The sequence below is a fragment of the Humulus lupulus genome, chromosome 1 (genome assembly GCF_963169125.1).
Source record: "Humulus lupulus chromosome 1, drHumLupu1.1, whole genome shotgun sequence".
NCBI classification, from domain to species: domain Eukaryota; kingdom Viridiplantae; phylum Streptophyta; class Magnoliopsida; order Rosales; family Cannabaceae; genus Humulus; species Humulus lupulus.
In genome coordinates this window covers 236313028-236335027 of record NC_084793.1, presented here as the reverse complement: position 1 = coordinate 236335027, position 22000 = coordinate 236313028, and the positions used below count along the sequence as shown (strand labels likewise).

General features: G+C 39.0%; 1 protein-coding gene across 2 annotated transcripts; it reads right to left on the bottom strand.

Moving 5' to 3' along the window:
• Positions 1-587: 587 nt before the first annotated feature.
• LOC133804457 (protein CELLULOSE SYNTHASE INTERACTIVE 1) lies at positions 588-10759 on the bottom strand. Of its 2 annotated transcripts, none has more exons than XM_062242616.1 (8): positions 10582-10759; positions 9755-9911; positions 9001-9074; positions 5086-8137; positions 2408-4952; positions 1484-1938; positions 1209-1325; positions 588-1001 (listed from the first exon to the last, which is right to left on the bottom strand). In XM_062242616.1, the coding sequence occupies exons 3-8, from the start codon at positions 9057-9059 to the stop codon at positions 861-863; spliced, it is 6369 nt and encodes a 2122-aa protein (XP_062098600.1). In that variant the 5' UTR covers positions 9060-9074; positions 9755-9911; positions 10582-10759; the 3' UTR covers positions 588-860. The 2 variants fall into 2 exon arrangements, with proteins under 2 accessions (XP_062098600.1, XP_062098604.1); XM_062242620.1 differs by having other exon boundaries at positions 9755-9876.
• Between the last annotated feature and the right edge of the window lie 11241 nt (positions 10760-22000).

Sequence of the window (22000 nt, the reverse complement as noted above, 5' to 3'; positions counted from 1 at the left end):
ATGCATAGAGCATCAAGTTTGCATTTTCAAATTGATAAGATGATTAAATTACTACTATATCCTTACTCATTTAAGTTTAAAATAATAAAAATATATTTATAAAATTATCGAGTTTTCTTTTCTTCTACTCCACCCAAAAAATTATAATGAAAACAAAACTTTCTTTTCAATCTTATATTTTCTTTCCCTGATATGTTCCGTCCATCCTAATTTCTTTCTCTACCAAACAGTGTTAAACTTGGCCGCATTTTGCCTAAAGGTTAAAGGTAATCTTAAAAATCCAACTTCAAATATAAGGTATAACGATGACGACCAATTTTGCAGTGGTACAATGGTAGTTAATTTCTTACAAAATTGGTAATCAGTAAATGCATAATGTATTCTTGCAGAATGCATAGAAAAGTATGGGTTATGGGAACATTTAGTCATCAAATTATAGGAGTTGCTACAATTGCGCCCTTAGAGACTTGATTTAATTTTGGCCATCTGGGTTCTCTTCAATTCACCCTTTCCAAAGGGAAAAAAAGTGCAACAGAAAGATTATAAGAGTAAAAGCAGAATGCATCTTATTAGTAATTCCTCTAAAATTGACCAATCACACAACATCAAAAGCTTACATTTTCTCAGGCAAATCAAGTTACAAAATATTACATTCACCAATGACTACACTCGAGACTGTGAACAAGAAAGAAACAAAAAGGCATATATCAAAATCTTTGGTACATTATTTACAAGGATGTGATAAATAACCCAAAATGGGAAAATAAAGAATAAGAAAGAAATAATTCCCCTCCAAATATGAATTCTATCAATAACTCAATGTGCAGTAGAACAACAAATTTTCAGTATTTTTATGTTTTTTACTTGTTAGACCATTGGAACTCAATTTCTAAATTCCGGGATGGCCCACTTTTGCTTTCTGGCAACAAGGTGTACTCTCCAGCCACTGCTCCCAGCATCACTACCCGATCAATCTGGATAGTTACTTTCCCGAACGAACTCTTAAGAAAGATCAAAAGCAATTTAGTTAGCATTTAGAAATCCCAAAGAGAAAATAATAGAAGGAAGAACAGAGAGGAGAAGGGTTAGTGCTCAAAAATATAAATTTGATATGAGAAAAAAAAAGTGCCCTGAATGCTGTACAAACTACAAAGCAGAGTTTCTACTCTCTATATCCCTTCAAACTTTGGTTTTCATGGCATGCGTACCTTTCCCATTTTGCTCTTGTTCTTGCATGATATATGAAGTTTCTGGCCTTTGGGAGGGCTCTCAAAAGACCAGGTAAAGCTCTCATCCCACTCTGGGTTAGGGCCAGTTGAAACAATCTGACAAATTGACGAGATCAATCACAGTTAGAAACTAATGCATAATACAGACAGGACAGTGCATCGAGAGAATAAGGTCGAACATCAGATAGGCACTTACAGAAAGTTAATTAAGAACAAAGGAGCAACAACACTAAACTATGGGACAGCCCTCTTACCTTGGTTTGTTTGGGTGTAGTGTTGCCAAGTGTAAGCTTGCAAAAGACACTAGGGTTTCCAACTGACTGCTTCATATTGTTCCCACGCTTGATTATGACCACCAATGTTCCTGGTAAACATTGCAATAAAAACTCTGCCTTCTCCTGAAATCTTGGTGGACCAGACTGGATCAGGTATTGGAGCAAGGGAATGGCATCTGCAGCAGCGATAGACTGTGCCCTAGAAACTTCAGCTGGGCAAGCTGACCAAGCTTGCCTAAGAAGAAAAAGTGCATCCAAGGCAGCCTCTTGAGTCGCCTCTGACCCTGTCTTGAGGGAAGTAACAAGATGAGGAATACTTAGTGTTGCAGGTTCAGTGGCTCTCAAACGTGGGAAATTGCCAAAAAGAGAATTAAGAGCCTTCAGGTACTCCTCATTTACAGTTCCAGTGGCCCACAAATCTTTCTCGATAGCAGCTGTCACATCAGAAAGGTGAATTAGAATTGTCTTGAAAGAAAAGAACTTAGTTTGCCAGGCAAAGCAACCCAAGAAAACCACTGGTTACAGTTATGATACAAAACAATTGTACAAAGAAACATAGAAGCTGTCTTTGACTATATCCATGCACATTTAAGGAGTACCTTTTCAGACAATAAATATATAAACAAAAACAAGAACATAACCTTGGCAAAGCAATGATAGCTGAGTAAAGAAAATAGGAGAGAACAAAACAACAAATTGCGTAAAGCCATAAGGCTAAGGTTTATTCACATGTTCTGAAAAACCATACTGTATACATACATATTGTTTAACTCCCTTTCACCATAAGTTTAAGTGCAAAAAGTTTCATCAGCAAACTATAGAGAGCCACATCAAACAAAGTTCACATATTCTTCATTTAAAAGAAAGAAAACAGTAGCAGGAAGAGAGTAAACAATGACTTACCAGTGATGGATCTGACAGTTTCACTAGAAGCATACTCTTGAATCGTATGATTTGAAAATAAAAGTTTAACAAACATTGCAGCCTGAACAGCTGTTTCTGGATCACTGGTACCAATCAAATCCAACACAACCTGAACCCCACCAGCCTCGGCAACCGCTCTTTTATTAGATCGGCTATACATGACAAGATTTTGCAAGGCACATATGGCTACAACTTTCATTTCTTCAGTTGGTTGTTCTTCAAGCACATTAACCAAAGCACGGCAAGCTGAAACAGCATCAGCACTTCGAGCAAGGCCCTCATTCTGAAATAGATCACCAAGAGCCAAAGTAGCCAGTAATCTTGCTTGCTGAGCTTGGGTTTGGGGATCCAAGAGGTACTGAGACAATGGTAAGATAGCAGCCTTTGTAACTTTAGTTTCTCTAATCTTCACATTGTTCAACAGTACTTCCAATAGTCTTGCAGCAGTCTCCTCACACTGGTGGCATCTGAGAAGTTCCAACAGAGCCTCTATGGCACCGCTTTCCGCCATTGCCTCAGCAGTGGTTGCATCATCACTCTCCAGAACTAGCAGAGCATTCAAAGCACCAGTTACCGTACCTTCTGATCCAGAACGAAGCAACCTTACCAACACAGCAACAGGGACTTCCAAATAAAATTCAGAGCTAAATTGCAGAATACTGGATAAAACAGAAGCGCCAGACTCCCACAAAGCATGGGGAAGGGAAGGATCACTTTGCAGTATCACTTTGGACAGTTCTATAACACCACCCTCTTTTGCGATTTCATTAGGCCATGTTAGTGCTATACTAACAAGAGCTTTCACAGCTCTTTGCTGCAATATGTGAATACCAGAGCCGAGAACGCGTATTAGGGGAGAAATCACTTGGTGAGTAACAGGATCCTTTTGTAGATGTTCCTCTGAAAGTAAATGCGATAGAAGCTCTGCTGCCAACTGTTGTACTGCCGGAGAAGGAGAATCAAGTAACGGGATAAGTGGTTCGATTGCTTGGTGGGATGTTAAAGTATAATCAGCACGACATTGTGGATGCTCTAAAATATTAACAAGAACTTGTAACGCACTATGCTGCCCATCAGGACCAAATTCTGATCTTGTTAACAACACAAAAAGAGGCTCAACCACTTTTGCAGCAGATGTTCCCTTAGCAATGCTAGCATTGTTGGTCAATATCCGTAGCAATTCTGCAAAAGCTGCACAGAGAAAATCTGGAGCTTCGTGCAGGATATCAAGTATGCTTTCAATCACTCCAGCTTTCACCATTTCCATCTTACAAGCAGGCCTGTCTTTCCCTAGCTTCACAAGAGCTCTAGAAATAGCCTCATGAAGCAAGTAATTCTTACCATAGAGAAGGCCAACAAGAGGAATAACTGCACCATGAGCAGCAACCAGTTCTGCCAGTTGCTCGTCATCAACGAGCTTATCCAACGCACGGACAACTGAATGCTGTGCAGGACTGAACTCACTTACAAGAAGAGACACCAAAGGTTCAACACATCGTGCAGCAGCCATTGTCGACCTGATTCTTGTATTTCCAAAAAGAACACAACACAATTCAGCAGCATCTCCTTTCAGCTCCATTGAACAGCTAGATGAAAGGATTCTGCAAAGAACATCTACAGCGTTCATTTCAACATCTGCTACTGCAAGGGCTCTTGATGGGTTTTCACTCAACAACCTAACAAGTGCAGCAATAGCAGCATGTTGTTCTCTTTCCAGGCCAGTATTGAGAATCTCTACCAAGGGTTGAACAGCTTGGCGGGCAGTTTCAGCATTCCTTATATGATCAGCAGAAAACAGGCTTTCGAGTGCTTTGGCAGCACTATACCTGGCTGCCCTTCCTCCTAACCGTAAAACTGCTACAAGTTGACCAACAGCACCAAATGCAGATTCATGTTTTCTGATTTCAGCACTGCTGAAGAGAAGACCTAATAGATCAGTAGCAGCTTCCTCAGTTGCATCTTGGGGACCAAGTGATAGATACTTAGTCAGAGCCTCCAAAGCTCCCGACTCTACCATGACAATTTTGTTTGATGGACAGTCCTTTGCAAGCTGAGTCAGAATCCCAAGTGCCAGAAATGGTGCCCCAGGACGATCAGGAATAGGTTTAAGAAGATCAACAAGTAAAGGTATCGCTTTCCGAGAAGTAGCACCAACCCTTATGTCATCGACTCTAAACAACCTCTCAAGAGCCACCTGATCAGGATAACGCACCAAACCAAACTCCTCTGACAAATCAAGAAGATCGCTTATATCACCATCAGCACAGCCAAGTAGAGAAATAAGCCCACCTGCTGCACCAGAGTTTGCAACAGATAGAAGTGTTCCCCTGCTACCATTGCAAACAAGACTGGCCACCGCCTGAGCAGCAAAATATCTGTTTGTTGAGTCCTCTGACCTCAACATGCTGGCAACTGCTGGGATACTTTTCATGGTTGCATGTGATCTTATGATATCTCTGTCTTGGAACAAAATTGCTAGCAATAAAGCACAAATCCATATGCTGTTATCTTCTTGAAAATCAATCTGCTTATATCAGCACAGAACATGAGAGAGAGAGATTAATGACATATAAAAAGTTAAAATTGACTTGATACAGCATGTTTTCTTTAGCCCTTAAATTGAATAAAATACAAAGTCAAGAAAGAAAGGTGATTACCTGAGAATAGCGAGAAGAACAATTTGAGATCCTGTCTGTGAGGACTTCAACAGCTCCAGCCTCCATAATAACTTTTTTGCTCTTTTCATCATGACAGGCAAGTACAGAGAGTAACCATATAGATAAATCAACACCAGAAATAACTGCTGTGCTCATAGCAGATTCATCTTTCCTTGTTTCTTCTTTAGTATGTCTGAAAATGCCAATGGACTCTTTGTCATTAACCACTATATTTTCTGTAGAAGACTGAGAAGAACTGAGCATTACAAGAGATTGAATGAGAAGGGCGCATGAATTTGACTGACTAAGATCTTCCACCACTCTCTGGTGACTAACTTTTGCAGCACAAATAAGAAGTGCAACTCCTCCAATTTTAACTTTCGAGTTTGTAGAATTGATCACCCTTTTGGCAATTGATGATATACATCCAGTGGCAATAGCAACTGTGTCTCCGAGAACAACAGGCTGATCTCTGCAAAGTCGTGACAATATTTCAATAGCCTTATCCTGCAGTGTGGGTGATGCTTCGGCAATAGATAAAACTATAGGGGTTATGCTTTTGGGGTATTCAGCCAAAACTGCCCATGCAGGTTTGATCTGCCCATTAACTCCACCAGACCTGGACAGAATTGCAAGTGCATCCAGTGCCTCTGTTGTGGCAATAGATCCACTGTTAGCAGATTCTATAAAAGAAACTAATGCAAGAACAGTTCCAGAACGATTAACACAATCATTTATTGCAAAGTCAATTTGGCGAGACTGAAGGAGACGAGCAATTGCTGCTGCAGCATGGGTTTTACCGGAGACAGTACCCTCACGCAAAACCCTTGTAGCAGGCAGAATAATTTCTTCAGCTACTGCCTTCTCTGAAACTTCATTATCCAGAATAATATTTGCCAAAGCACACATTGCCAGCTCTGCAACATCTAGAGCAGAAGAATTAGCAAGGATAATTAATGGAGACAACGCATCTCTAGCAACAACAGCCACATCTCTATTCTCCTTGATTGAAAGAAAGATTGCAGCAAGGCAACGTGAGGCCTCAACCAGGATATTTTCAGATTCAACATTAAGCAACTTCATAACTGACCCAAGAGTTTTAACAGCAAAGCCACTTTCACGTAAATCTTTCCTAGATTCAAATATTCCAGCTAAAGCAGATGCAGACTTGGCTTGAGTCTCTTCTTTGGTTGAATTCAAAATTTTAACAATTGTCTCAATTGCATCATTAGCAGCACTACCTTCACGCAATATATCATTGAGAGGAACCACAGAAAGCATACTTCTTAATGCATCCAAAACATATGTTTTAGAATCAGGAAGATCACTGGTTAATAATGCAGTCAGCTGGCTAATTGTTGCAGTATCAGATTTGTGGATTAAATGATTCAAAGTCTTAGCTGCGATTTCTTTCCCGTTAGGACTTCCATTCTTGAGAAGCCATAAAAGTGCAGGAACAGCATCAGCACTTTCAACACATGCACGTATATCTTCACTGTGATTGCAGAGATTCCTAAGGATTGTTGCTGAATCTTCTTTGGCTTTCACAGACCCAGTTTCTAAAATCTGAACCAGAGGAGGGATGCCACCAGCAGCAGTAATAGCCCATTTACTTTCATCATTTTCATTAGATAACAGACAAAGAAGTGCAACTGCACATTCCTGTTGCTGTTCAGATGAAAGTCCAAGAAGAGATATCAAGAGTTGAACCCCTTCACGGCCCTGAAGTGCACGCCATAGACTTCCATCATTGTTGCAAAGTGTAAGAAGTGCTCTTACAAGCTCATCCTGAACTTCATTTGTTGCCATTGTGATCAAACCAACAAGCAAACGTTTTGCATCAGAATTTGCAAGTTTAGTTGAGAGTATAGGATTTCCATATAAACTGGCCAGGGCTTCTATAGTTCGTTCCTGCACAAGAAATGGCAACCGAGGTTTGATTTGTGTAAGCAAAGTCTGCTCAACATCCAACGCATCTGAAGCTCTAGTTGATTCTGCTTTGCTATCATATATCATCAGAGCCGAAGCTAAAGCCCCTAAGGTGTCAGCAACTTGGGCAGGTGAAGAACATGATTCAAGGCTTTGACCAAGACTTGATATGACATATGATAAACCACCAGAAATGTTTGCTAAAGCACACATAGCATTCTCCTGCAATGCTTGAGCATACTCACCCTGCATAAATTCTTTTGAAGGGGCTATTGTAGCATTTATTAGAACCGGAATACCATTAAAATTAGCTATCTCACGTCTTGCTTCTTTGCACTGAGAAGAGAGAGATTTAAGAGCCCCTGCAGCTTCTGCTCTAACAGGAGCATCATTACCAGGTCCCAAGAGCTTGAGTAGTTGTTTGGTTGCCTCTGCAGCAAGTACCTTAGAAGAAACAGATGCATCCTCCATCATCACACATGCCAGAAGAAAGCAAACATTAGCTTGAGTGCTTGACTGTCCAGTTTTCAGCAACTTTACAAGTATATCCACTCCTGCAGCTTGTAATGTTGCTGTCCAGAATCCCTCTGTGCTAGTTGAAAGGTTCCTTAGTGACCCAGTCAACAACTCATCAACTAAATTACCATTCTTGTGTCCATTTCCTAGCTGGTCCCAAAGCACTGGCACAACCCCTTCAGTTGAAAATATTTTTGATCCAACATGATCCCTAGCACCATCTTGAGAAACTGCATAAATAGTCTTTGCTGCAGCAACTTGACCTTCTGCTGAACTTGACTTGAGTAAACCAAGCAAAGGTGGAATGCATCCACCAAGCAAGACCTTTACCCGCAGTTCATTCTCCTTACATAGAGAACCTAATACAGTAGAAGCTTGTATCTTCACACCAAGCGATCCTGATCGAAGAAGAGAAACAAGCACTGGTACTGCCTGGGAGTGAGATCCAACAGCACTGAAAGCATTTTCACGTGTATCAACAAGTTCCAGCAATTGCTTCAATGAATACTCCTTCTCTTGTATAGATGAGGAACTCTGTCGTAGTTGCTCAATGCATTGGGCAACGCTTGCCAATGTCCCATCTGGATCCTCCATGCCACTACGATCTCTGTAAACAATATAAGCATGTCAAACAAAAAACAAGAACTTAATAGACTTAACATTGGCAAAACTTAATCGCCGTTCTGGTTAATTATGGCTGGATGTATAAGATTGTTAATTTCTACATAAAATGGTTCTTTACACCACATGTCCCTAGGTTGACAGGGTATATAAAGTTTATGAAAAAACAAAAAACAAAGGTACTCAATATAAAATAAAGGGATGCAGAATACAAAAATAGAAGGGTTCATGACAATGGAAAGATGAGAAGCACAACTAATAAGCATAAGGGTAGCCAATAATATATGCCTTTCAAAAAGAAGAACAAGTTCACATATTTAGATCTGCAAATTGTCATGAACTACTTCATTGACAACAGAGTCGGGACATTTGAATTAAGTGTATTTATCCTAACCATCTCTTCTTCCTAATTATTATTATAAACAGTTACACTTAGCTTAGTAAGTCCCAACTGGGGTTTGAACCCCAGACCCCTTACCTGCACACACAATCACCCCACAACTTGAGCTAGCCTCAAGTGGCAATTAACCCAACCATATTGTTGGAGATGGAAAATAAAATCTGGAACGCTCATAATTGGTGATTAGTGAGTGACAATACAAGACATACAGAGTATCTAAGCTAAGACAGCTCTCATTGCATGAAGTCTCTGTACTATTTGTACAGAATGAGAATATTAAAAAGTCTAGAAATGACTTCAAAGGTATAATGCAAATATATTCAGATGCAGATGCTTGCCTTAACAATGGAATGTTCCCACTCCAGAAACTATAAGCATACAATAACCCGCTTAACAACGATTAAAGTGAAAAACAACTGCAAATTGCATATATTGAAACTTGAACAAACCTTGACCCCATCTTTGCAACAGAAAGTGGAGTTGGAGGCTCTGAATCTTGAACTTTCATATCACCATTTCTTTCCTGCAACCATGAAAATGCAAGCAACGAACATAAGTACAAAAACCATTAACTTTCCAGTTAAAGGAAACCAAAGATAAATAATGACTGATATAGTGAACAAAGCCAATATAAGTGGCCAACTATTAACTATCCCTAAAATAGTATAAATTATGTGTAAGTAGGTATATGTCAGCAAAGTTAAATAAATTTCAGAAAATACCCCTGTATTGTTGTTGTCTATTTATGAAAAAAATTGGAAAGACGGCCATTTTTTTCCCTGGTGGGAAGTATATCGAGCATCTCAATAAAAAAAACTTAACTATTAAATAAATACGTAAATAAAACAAAAACTCTGTTGCAAGATTTGATATTCTGCAAGCAGCCCAAAAAGCTATAAGTTGCACAAATTTGTGCATGGATATTATCCCACACAAATGAAAACCAGCTTTCAGCATTACCAAAGACAATTTCAGCTACTTTAGCTCCCACTGGGTATAAAGCAGCTTTGGCATTCTACACCTATTAGCATGTAAGTTTTTAATACTGAATTTTCTATGTTTTTAATAGATCTTGCATTTCCAACGGGATCCAGTCACCTCCCCCACATGTCCCCAAAGAGATCAATTCTCCTCAATTTTCTTGCTCTCCCCCAAAAAAAATTTAACAAATAAACTAAACGAGCAAAAGTGTCGATAACAAACCAAATCATTAGTGGCAAGGCTGCTGCCATTGCTGGCAAACCTCCAAGACAGTGTCGCCGCCAGCTTTGCTTTACTTCACAATTCCAAAGAAAATCAACCAAGAAACCTGCCCTTCTCCAGATCTGCCTCAGAAACACAGTTTAAATCATCAACCCTCCTGCCAAAGAGCAGTACAAAATCCCAATGATCATTCAACTACATGAAGATGCAGATCAGACCATACTAATCGAGCTGAAGGCACCACTATATACAAGGCAGTTCAAGCTAGAATAACCAAAGCCATAAAATTGAATGAATGCATAGAGCCCAATCCAATTACTACTATCAATGAGCTAACGAAGCTCGACCGAACTAATCTACTACTGCATAAATAACTCATCACACGACTTCGCTTTCATCCAATTATGCTCAGTTTTGATCATAGAGCAAAATAATAATAATAACACAAACCAAAGAGAATAAACGCAGCAAACTCAACTCAATTAACCATAATTGAACCAATTCATTAACAAAAAATAAACCCCCATTTCCAATTAAAACCTAATCACATTCCTTGAAAACAACAAGCTTCTAACAAGATTTGGCTTGATTGCAACGAATCCAGAGCAGATCGACCACAATCCAATCAAGTCCTAAACTTTCAGAAATGAGTCAAACAAAACAAAAAACCCAACAACGGAATAATAACAGAAAATGAAAGAAACTTATTCAACATTTCTCAAGAAGATTCCAACGAAAATCAGTAGAAAAAACCTCTTCACCTGAAAACTTTCCCGGAAAATTGCAATCTACAATGAATGCAATAGAAGATAGAGGAAGAAGCTGACCTTAAGAGAGAGAAAGCGAAGGAGAGAGAAATGTAGGGGCAGCTTAGAGTATCAATTGGTTTCGTGAAATGGAAGCGAGCGAGCAAAGAAGGAGAAGAAGAAGAAGCTCACCACCAAAAGCAGAGAGAGATATAGAGAGAGAAGCTATACATATAATTGTCTATGTTTCTCTCTCTTCCCCCTCGTAATACGATTTTTTAGGGAGAGATAGAGAGTGCGAGTGTGGAGTGAGAGAATAGTAGCCTCTCACCGTCACAGCCTAATTAGACGACCGACAATTTAAAGCCCATAATATTTTCAGCTCGGCTTCGGCTTCGGCTTCGGCTTCGGCTTCAACTTAGATTTTTTATTTTGGCTTTCTTTGTTTTTCAAACAAATAACATTCATTTATCCTTATAATGTAACCATACACCCTTTTAAAAAAAAAAATCACAAAATTAACCTCATATTGTGAAAAGTCTTCAATACCCTTACAAGAAATAATCTCTCCTTCTCTTCTCCCCCCAATCTTTCTCTTCTACTCTCTTGTGATTTTGCACCCACACCCACCAGCAATTTTTGTATTCTTTCTTTCTCCTCACCTCACTCACAAATTGTAACTAACATCTTTATCTATTTCAAATTTTAATATTTCTCTTCAAAAGTTATCAAAGTTGAAGGAAAAAATAATTTTTGATAATGAGTAAGTATTATTATTGTGTATAAGTTATGAGTGTGTGTTATATAATAATTTATAGTTGTTTTTTGAACTATTATGTGCTTAAAAAATTGTCAAAAAATTAACTTTATGTTTAGATGACAAATTTTTAAGTACTTTTTGCGATCTAAGATTTTTATGATCAGACATGGTTGGGACATCGTTTGCACGTGGTTCGAAGATGGTTCGCACACAATGTGGGAACCATGTGCAAACCATCTCCAAACCATGTGTGAATGATGTCTGAATTATGTCTGAACCATGTGCAAATGATATCCGAACCATGTGTGAACGATGTTCGAACCATATTCAAACCATGTGCGAACGATATCTTAACCATGTGTGAATGATGTCTGAACCATGTGGAACGATATCTGAACCATGTTCGAACCATGTGTGAACAGTGTCTGAATCATGTGCGAACGATATTTGAACAATGTATTAACCATGCGTGAACAATGTTCGAACCATGTGCAAATGATGTTCGAACCATGTCCGAACATAAAAATCTCAGTTTGTAGAAAGCACTTAAAAATTTGTCATCTCAACATAAAATTCATTTTTTGACAAATTTGTAAGCCCATAATAGTTCAAAAAACAACTATAAACCATTATATAACACTCATAACCCATACACAGCAATAGCACTTACTGTTTACCCAAAATGGCTGCGGATGACGTGGCAGGAATTTTGTACACATGGGTAACATGTGTCAGCATCATTAAGAAAGGGTGTTGTTCGTCTGTCGACCAGCTCCTCGATGCTTCATCAAAGCTTAGCTATTAGATACGACCAGGCTGGTCGTATGATTCGATTTATTTCCTTTAACGGTCATAATCTTGTAATAACTACGTTGATTATTTCTCCTTTATTACCTTGATACGCGGATATTAAGAAGAGTTAAGGCCCATTGGCCCATGTAACCCCCCTTGAGCCTATAAATATGCATGAAATAGCTCAAGGAGGGGACTCTTTTTCTTTAAAGCTTTTTTCTGAGTATTGAAAGAGAGAGCATATAATGCAATTATTCATCGTCTTATTGTAATTCTCCCAAGGTTTGTGAAACTCAAGAACCCTAGTTCTTTGATCATGACATTGGGATTCAATATTAATAATAGCACTAAGTGGACGTAGGTCATTACCATTCATTGGGGCCGAACCACTATAAATCGTTTGTGTTTCTTCTTTACCATTAGATTAAACTCTTAATTGTTATCACATTTCCTGTCGTATTTTTGACTCCGTGTCATTGGCCAAATCGAGGGTCAACATTCTGGTGCTTTCATTGAGAGATTGATCAAAAAACTGTAAGAAAGTCTAATGGCAAAGACATCCAAGAGAGCTGGACAGACCGTTGGTGCTGCATCATCCTAAGCTCCTCCCCCAAATGTGGCTGAGAATGAACCATATTTAGAGTATGAGGAGGAGGAGTTAGATTCGAAAATGCTGAGGGCAACACTAGGGGTGTCACAGGACGAGTTGGCTAATCTGAGGGCCAATCAGGAGAATACTGCGGAGACAATGGCGCTGCAGTAAAGAGAAATAGAACACCAGCGCCAGGAGTTGAGTGAGCGGCAAGCGGACATAGACCGTCAGTAGAGGGATGCCATGGCCGCTCTCGAAGCAGCCATCCAATTGGCTCAGAGTCAGGCTGTGCCAGCCTCTCAGCCAGATCAGCCACCGAGTGCGCCGCCTCAGAGAGCTCCCAATCCTAGTCCTCCGCTCCATTCAGCAAGCCATCAAAGTCCGGAGCAACCACCGTGGCTCAAGATGACGCCCCAGTTAGGGATCCTGAGCAACAGCCTCCATCTCAGGCTGGTCGAGGCAATCCCCAGCGCCCGAGGCAGAATAGGGCCGGGCAGCCGCCCCGCAGCCCTAGACGTCCAGGGGACGAAGAGCCGAATCCACCAAGCAGGGGACAGCGTCCTTCTGCCAACAGAAGGAACATCGAGTCAGGCTCTGCGGTCAGGGGCCTCCCACAACATAACAATGCACGGGGACCCAACGACCAGCGCAAGCCTCCCCCTGATGCTCTGGAAATTTCAGCCCGAGGAGGAAATAGCATGAACAGTCAGTCACACCGTAGCCGGCCCCAGTTAAAGACGACTGCGATTATAATGAAGCTGACTCTGGCAGAGGAAATGCTGGTCGGAGGAATGAGGAAAGAGGCAGAGGCATAAGCCCCCCACCTAGAGAAAATAGGCCAGCTAGCCATAACGTTGGGGGGCAACCCAGGCAGCAGAACGTCTTTGATCGGCTAGGAGTTAGCGAGCAGAGACGCAGGGATGACGATTTAAGGGACATACTCAATGACCGTCGTGAAAGGCATGATGAGTATGCTCCCCCGGCACTGGTCGCCCCTGCAGTCCCAGAAGCGATTCAGGCTCAGATTGATGCTCTGAACCAGGCAATACAATAGCTTGTCGAAGGATGAACGTCCCACATAAAGTACGATAAAAGGAGGGGCACTCCATTTGTACAGAGGATTGCTGCGGCTAAAACCCCCAGTAAATTCAAGACGTCGACACTGCCAAACTTTGATGGGTACGGAGACCCAGTATCTCACGTTAACAAATTTGAGATACAAATGGATATACAGAAAGTGTCAGAAGATGCCCGTTGCAGGATCTTCCCCGCGACACTATCTGACACTGCCCAGGAGTGGTTCTTTAAGTTCCCTCCTGCTAGTATAGTATCTTGGGAGATGTTCGTGAAGGAATTTTACGGACAATTCTACACGGGTCGCATACACCCCACTGAGGCCAACCAGCTAGTCGAGATACGCCAGAAGGAGGGAGAGCCCTTAAAGGAATATGTCCAGCATTTCATGCGAGCAGCAGCTGGAGCCAAGACAGTGGGTGATGAAGGCAAGATGATGGTCCTAACTACTGGGGTTAGGCACCATTCACCCATCTGGAGTAGCCTGAGAAAAAATGGGGTAAAAAGTACCCAGGAGTTTTTGGATCAGGCTGATCGATATATCAAGCTCGAGGACGCGTTTGCCAATGAGGGGAAATCTCCAACTAAAGACAAGGGGCCAAAGGAAGAGCCCACCAAGGCCGCCAACGGGTCGGAGAAACCCAATGGCAATGACAAAGGCAACGGGAATGGCAATGGTAGGAATGGTGGAAAACGGGCAAGCAATGAGCCCTCAGCTTCTAAGAATAAACCCCCTAAAGGCAATCGATACGAGCCGAGATTCACCAACTACACGGCACTTGTCGAAAGTCGAGCAGAATTCTACCAGGGGACCAGCTCTAACGTGCCTTATAAATGACCCGCACCTATAAGAAAGGATATCTCTAAGAGAGATATGACGAAATCCTGTAGTTTTCACAACGACTACAGGCACGACACTAACGAATGTAACCAGTTGAAAGACAAAATTGAGTTCCTGATCAGGCAGAGACATCTAAGGAGATATGTGCGAGCCGCAAGAGGGTCTTAGCGAGAGGCTCAAGGTGGCAACGAGCAGGCGCCTGCACGCCAACGCTCGCCACCTTTACAGCCAGCTCATGTGGCAGGCACGTTACTCACCATCTGTGGTGGCCCACACCTTGTAGGAGATAGTGGGAAGGCAAGGGAACGATACGCTCAAACCCTACACCATGACCAGGACATCGAGATGATGAGTGTGAAGGATCGAGCATCAAAGAAGGCTCGAACAGAGGAGGAATTGATAACCTTCTCTGAAGACGATGCCCAGCACGTACGATTCCCACACTCCGATTCGCTGGTCGTAGACGTGCAAATTGCCAACATGATGGTGAAGAGGGTGTTGGTTGACACAGGAAGTTCGGTCAACATCCTATACAAGTCTTCACTGGAGAGAATGAAGCTGTCCGTCAAGGACCTAGAGCCATGCAACCAAACCATCTATGGTTTTTCCGGCGAAGGGCTTGCCCCAACTGGGTCGATTAGGATTCCAGTTACAACTGGTACTGCACCTGCTAATAGGACATTACTCACTACTTTCATAGTAGTCGATTGTCCTTCGGCATATAATGCTGTAATTGGGAGGCCAATTCTGGTCGACCTACGAGCCGTCACTTCAATATGGCACCTTGCCATGAAATTCCCAACCGACGCAGGAGTAGGATGCGTGTTGGGAAATCAGCGGGAAGCAAGGGAATGCTACAACGCCTCGATAACTAAAGCGAAGAAAGGTATGTCGAGAGATGTTCTCGGAAAAGAGTTGCAAATGGCAATTGATGTTCAGGCCCAGTCATATGATAATGTCACCAAATAGGGTGTTGCCCAAAGTGAGGATAGAGACTTGGATCCTCACTTTGGGGATTTTGATGAAGAAATAGGACCCATCGAGGACCTTGAAGAGGTCCAACTCGATGAAGAAAATCTGACCAAGGTTGTGAAAGTCGGTAAAAACTTAGAGACAACAACAAAACAAGCACTAGTGGAATTTTTGAAGAAAAACCAGGAGGTCTTTTCCTGGTCGCATAAAGACATGGTCGGAATAGACCCTGCAGTCATTAGCCATGTCCTTAATATAGACAAAAAATTTCCACCAGTACAACAAAAAAGGAGGCTGCTCGACAAGATAGATCAAAGGCCTTAAAAGAAGAAGTCAAGAAGCTGAAGGAGAATGGATTCATCATGGTAGCGTTTTATCCATCGGGGGTCTCTAATCCCGTGTTAGTTCCCAAGCCAAATGGCAAATGGCGAACATGCGTGGATTTCACAGGCCTCAATAAAGCCTGCCCAAATGATTGTTTTCCGCTCCCCAGAATCGACCAACTGGTCGATGCCATTGCAGGGCACGAGATTCTCTCTTTCATGGATGCATACTCTGGGTATAATCAGATTAGTATGCATCCTCCTGATGAGGATCACACTAGCTTTCAGACTGATACTGGGCTTTACTGTTACATAGTAAGGCCCTTCGGTTTGAAAAACGCTGGTGCGACTTACCAGCGACTGGTCAACCACATGTTTAGGGAGCTGATCGGAACAAACATAGAGGTCTATGTCGACGACATGCTAGTTAAGTTGAAGAAGGCAGAAGGGCATATAGAGGATTTGCAAGAGTGCTTCAACGTCTTGAACAAATATTAGATGAAGCTGAATCCCCTCAAATGCTCCTTCAGGGTAGGATCAGGGAAGTTCTTGGGATTTATAGTAAACTCGAGAGGAATCGAAGCCAATCCCGAGAAGATCAAAGCCCTAGTCGATATGAAATCGCCAGCAAAGATTAAGGATGTTCAAAGTTTGACCGGAAGAATTGCTGCTCTCAGTAGATTTATTTCGAAATCAACGGACAAGTGCGTTCCATTTTTTAATCTACTTAGAGGCAACAAGAAATTTGAATGGACGGAGGAGTGCGAGCAGGCTTTCCAAGCATTGAAGACTCACATGGCGCAACCACCCATTCTATCGAAGCCGGTCGATGAGGAAACTTTGTTTGTCTACTTAGCGAATACAGAATATGTTGTTAGTGTTGTCTTAGTAAGAGAAGAAGAAGGCGTCCAGAAGACTGTTTATTATGTGAGCAAAAGGCTAATTGGAGCGGAGCTGCGGTACCCACCTATTGAAAAGTTAGCCTATTGCTTAATTTTGGCCTCTAGGAAGCTGCGGCCTTACTTTCAAGCTCACCCAATCACAGTTTTAACCGACCAGCCTCTACAATAATTTCTACAAAAGCCAGAGGCCGCGGGTAGATTGTTGAAATGGGCGGTCGAACTTGGGCAGTTCGATATCTCTTACTTACCGCAAGCAGCGATAAAAGGGCAAGCCTTGGCTGACTTCATTGCAGAGTTCACTGGACTTTCAAATAGCAAGCAGCTCAAAGAGCCTTAGTCTCAGAACCAAACTCCCTCATGGAAGTTATTTACAGACGGCTCCTCTAATGAGCATCACGCAGGGGTAGGTGTGATTCTGATTATGCCTGAAGGGCATCGATTTCACTACGCAATCAGGTTTGACTTCACTACTTCCAACAACGAGGTTGAGTATGAAGTGTTGCTCGCTGGGTTACGATTAGCCAGGGACATGAATATAAAGGTACTTGACATCTATAGTGACTCTCAGCTGGTGGTAAATCAAGTCATGGGAGAGTACCAGGCCCGAGGTTTAAAGATGGTTGCTTATTTAAACAAAACAAAGGATCCATTAGCGTAGTTTTACAAGTACACCATTCAGCAAGTACCTCGCGACTAGAATTCAAACGCTGATGCTTTGGCCAAGTTAGCAAGTGCGAATGATGCTGATACTCTGAACATAGTGCCAGTTGAACGGCTATCTGTGCCAAGCATCCAAGCAAAGGAGACCACTCTGGTGATCCAGGTGGCGGATACATGGATGGCACCATTAATAGAGTATCTGACGCAAGGCGTGTTACCAACGGACAGAAACAATGCTAGGACCCTTCAGCGGTAGGCTGCTAGGTATATCCAAAATGGTTGCGGATGATGTGGCAGGAATTTTGTACACATGGGTAACACGTGTCAGCGTCATTAAGAAGGGGTGTTGTTCGTCTGTCGACCAGCTCCTTGATGCTTCATCAAAGCTTAGCTATTAGATACGACCAGGCTGGTTGTATGATTCGGTTTATTTCCTTTAACGGTCATAATCTTGTAATAACTACGTTGATTATTTCACCTTTATTACCTTGATACGCGGATATTAAGAAGAGTTAAGGCCCATTGGCCCATGTAACCCCCCTTGAGCCTATAAATATGCATGAAATAGCTCAAAGATGGGACTTTTTTTCTTTAAAGCTTTTTTCTGAGTATTGAAAGAGAGAGCATATAGTGCAATTATTCATCGTCTTATTATAATTCTCCCAAAGTTTGTGAAACTCAAGAATCTTAGTTCTTTGATCACGACATTGGGATTCAATATTAATAATGGCACTAAGTGGACGTACGTCATTACCATTCATTGGGGCCGAACCACTATAAATCGTTTGTGTTTCTTCTTTACCATTAGATTAAACTCTTAATTGTTATCACATTTCCTGTTGTATTTTTGACTCTGTGTCGTTGGCCAAATCAAGGGTCAACACTTACCTATTATAAAAAAAAAAAAAAAAAAATCCTTCAACTTTGATAACTTTTGAAGAGAAGTTTCAAAACTTTTAATAGATAAAGATGTTAGTTGCAATTCGTGAGTAAGGTGAGGAGAAAGAAATAATACAAAAATTGATGGTGGTGTGTGGGTGCAAAATTGTGAGAGAGGAGAAGAGAAATATTGGGGAGAAGAGAAGAGAAAGAAAGATTATTTCTCCTAAGGGCATTGATGACTTTTCACAGAGGTATAAGGTTAGTTTTGTGAAAAACTTTTAAGAAGGTATATGGTTATATTATAATGCTAAAGGAAGGTTATTTGGTGGAGTTTTTTTTTTTATATAGCATAATATTTTTAAGGACAAAATGTTATTTTCCCCCCTTAACAATTGCACTTGTAGATTTTTGCCCCCCGAATTTTTTTGCTTGACAAAAATACCCCCGAACTATAAAACTTATAGACTTTTGCCACTTATGTTCAAAATAATAACGGTTTGCTGACGTGACAGTTAAAAAAAATTAATTAATTAATTAATTTTAAATTAGAAAATATAAATAAAAATCATTTTAAAAATAAAAAATTAATAAATTTTGATTTTAAATTTATCAAATTATATATATAAAATCCTATAAAATAAAAAATCAATAAACATAATTTTTTTTAATCCAAATATAATTTTAAAAAAACTAAAATCAATATTTCTAAACTAAATTAAATTAAAACTCAACCAAATATATATTTCATACGTATATAATAAAAAACATTTAGAAAATAATCTAGTAAAAAATTAAAGATTTTAATTTAGTTTAGTTCAAAGTATAATTTAGTTTAGAAATATTGATTTTAGTTTTTTTTAAATTATATTTGGATTAAAAACTATTTATGTTTCTTGATTTTTTTTATTTATTGGATTTTATATAATTTAATAAATTTAAAAATCAGTTTTTATTAATTTTTTATTTTTTGAAATTATTTTTATTTATTGTTCTAATTTAAAATTAATTAATTAATTAATTAAAAATTATTTATAAATATTTTTTTAACTGCCACGTCAGCAAACCGTTACTATTTTGGATGTAATGGGCCAAAGTCTACAAATGCTAAAGTTCGGGAGTATTTTTGACAAACAAAAAATTTTAGGGAGCAAAAGTCTACGAGTGTTATTGATGTGACCCAAAACGGGTATGTTTTAAATATTTATACTCGCAAGCGCACGAATCGTATTTATAGAGTAGTGTTCGTGTAAGCACGAGATCGAACCCAAAGGAGTTGTCTAAAATCGAATATAAAACTATTTTAAATCAAAATTAATAAATTCTAACATAGCTCCAAAGATTGATGAAAGTTTGTAACAATAAAAGTAAAATAAAAGACAATAATAAAGATATTAAAGACAAATATATAACATAAATTAAAAGTAAAAATCAAGATGGTAAAAGAAAGATTATTAAGATAATAGAATCCACAAAATATAAGCTCAAGAATATTTAAAAGTACATTGATTCCCAAGTTTTAATGATAGTTAAAATAAATCAAACTATCATTTTCCAAATAGATTTATAATTTTAAGCACAAATTACTTCTAAAAAGATAGGATTTTTCTTCACTTTTCAAATTATAATTTCAAAGCATTTAGTGTAAATCAATCTAATGAAATAAAAAATAAATCAATAAACATTATTAATAAGGCAAAACATAATATTTTTGTTCTAAGCATTGGATGTGTACAATTTAATGACACATCTTACACAAAGAATATTATGTTTTTGCACTAATGAAGAACAAAGTTTAAATATGTTCTAACAATCTAAAATACAAGATATTCAAGATGAAATAAAATATTTGAAGAAGAAAATTCCATAAACTTTGTTGCACAAAATGGGAAATCAACATACAAAATAAATACTATCTAGTTACATATTGTTTCATCATCACCTTAATAATCTTAAAAAGATTAGAAACTCATAACTAAAATAACAAATACAAACTAAAAATTACAAACATAAATAAGAAAATTTGGAGGAAAAACCCCCCAAATTGTTCCTTTAAAAATACATAGAAAATTAACCAAAAAGAAGAAGAAGATGAAGAGAATAGAGAGGTTGTGAAAGTGTAGAACTTATGGTATGGTAACCTCCTCTAAAATTGACACCCTAAATGGTCTTCAAAACTCCCTATTTATAGCCAAAATGAGTATATTAAAATAATTAATTTAAATTAATTAAATTGATTAAATTAATTATAATATGGTAAATATGGGTAAATTGTAGGGTGTAATGATGATGTTTTAGGGTAAAATGTGTAGAAACGTTTGGGTAAAAAATGGTATTTTTGGCAAAGGGAACAAGGGTACAAAAGTGTATTTGTTGGGCTCAAAAATTGGTGGCTTAGGTGGGTGTTGGCAGTTGGTGGCATGGATGGAGGCAGGTGGCGTTGGGCTTGTTGGAGCTTTGGGCCGAATTGAGCATGGGAAGGAGAATGGCTGGAGTGGGCTTCCTGCTGGGCTCGACTTCATGAGGGAATTGGAGCAGCTGAATGGTTGGTGGCGTGGCAGCTGGGGAAGGCACTTAGGTGGCTGGGTGGAACTTCAGTGCTTGGGCCCATGTGCTGAAGATTGATGGCTGGTGGTTGCTACGTTGGTGAAGGGGAGAAGCTGTTGAGGAGAAATGAGGCATTTTGGTGCTTAGGCCCGTGGCTGGGAGAGCATGGAGCAGCTGTTGGCAGGAGTTGTGGGCTGGCAGGCGTGGGCTTGGTGGGAGGAGAAGAAGGAGCTGCAGGGAGAGATTGGGCCTGGGCAAAGACTTCAGCAAGGCAGGCAACTGGGCCTTGGAAAAATGCCAATTTCCCTATCTTTTCTCCCAAAAATACCACTTTTCTCTCATTTTTCTTGCTTTTCAAGACCAAATAAAATACAACAAATTCCCTATAAAAAAATATAAATTAAATTAAAACTAAATATTTTCAATAATCAAATATACATCATAAATTCCATGAAAATATTAATTAAAACTTAATTTATATTAAACATTAAGTTCAATAATACAACATTTTTTTACCTCAAATTAAACAACAATAATTCAAATAATTAACTACAGCATTTTACAATAAAATAACTATAAAAACACACAAAATTATATAAAATCAAAATAAGACTAATAAATTCAAAATTACTTAAAAACTTAATAAATCAATTAAAAACTAAAGAATTAAGCAACAATTAGCACATAAAAAGTGGTAAAATAACTCTATTTTGTAGAGTTATAAGCTATAGTTCAGGAAAAAATATATTTTTTCCTATTTTTAAAGGTAAAAATTTTCAACTTTTTTTAATATGATTATTAGTTAATTATTAAAAAAAACTATAATATATAAACTTCTATATATTTATATAAAAGAGAGTATAAAGGAGATGATGTGACACTCTAAAATTGCTTCAAAGTATTCTTTCTATTTTCTAAATTTTTCACATTTTTTAATTCTTCTTTTTCAAATTTATGATTATTAGTTAATTATCAAAAAAATTATAATATCTAAACTATCTAAATGTCTAAAATTAAAAACTCTTCACACGTTATTTTTTTTATGTACGTTTTCTCATTTTCTTTTTTTGAGAAAAAATATTTTTCAAATTTATGATTATTATTTAATTATTGAAAAAAGAAAATACTATAATATCTAAATTATCTAAATATCTATAA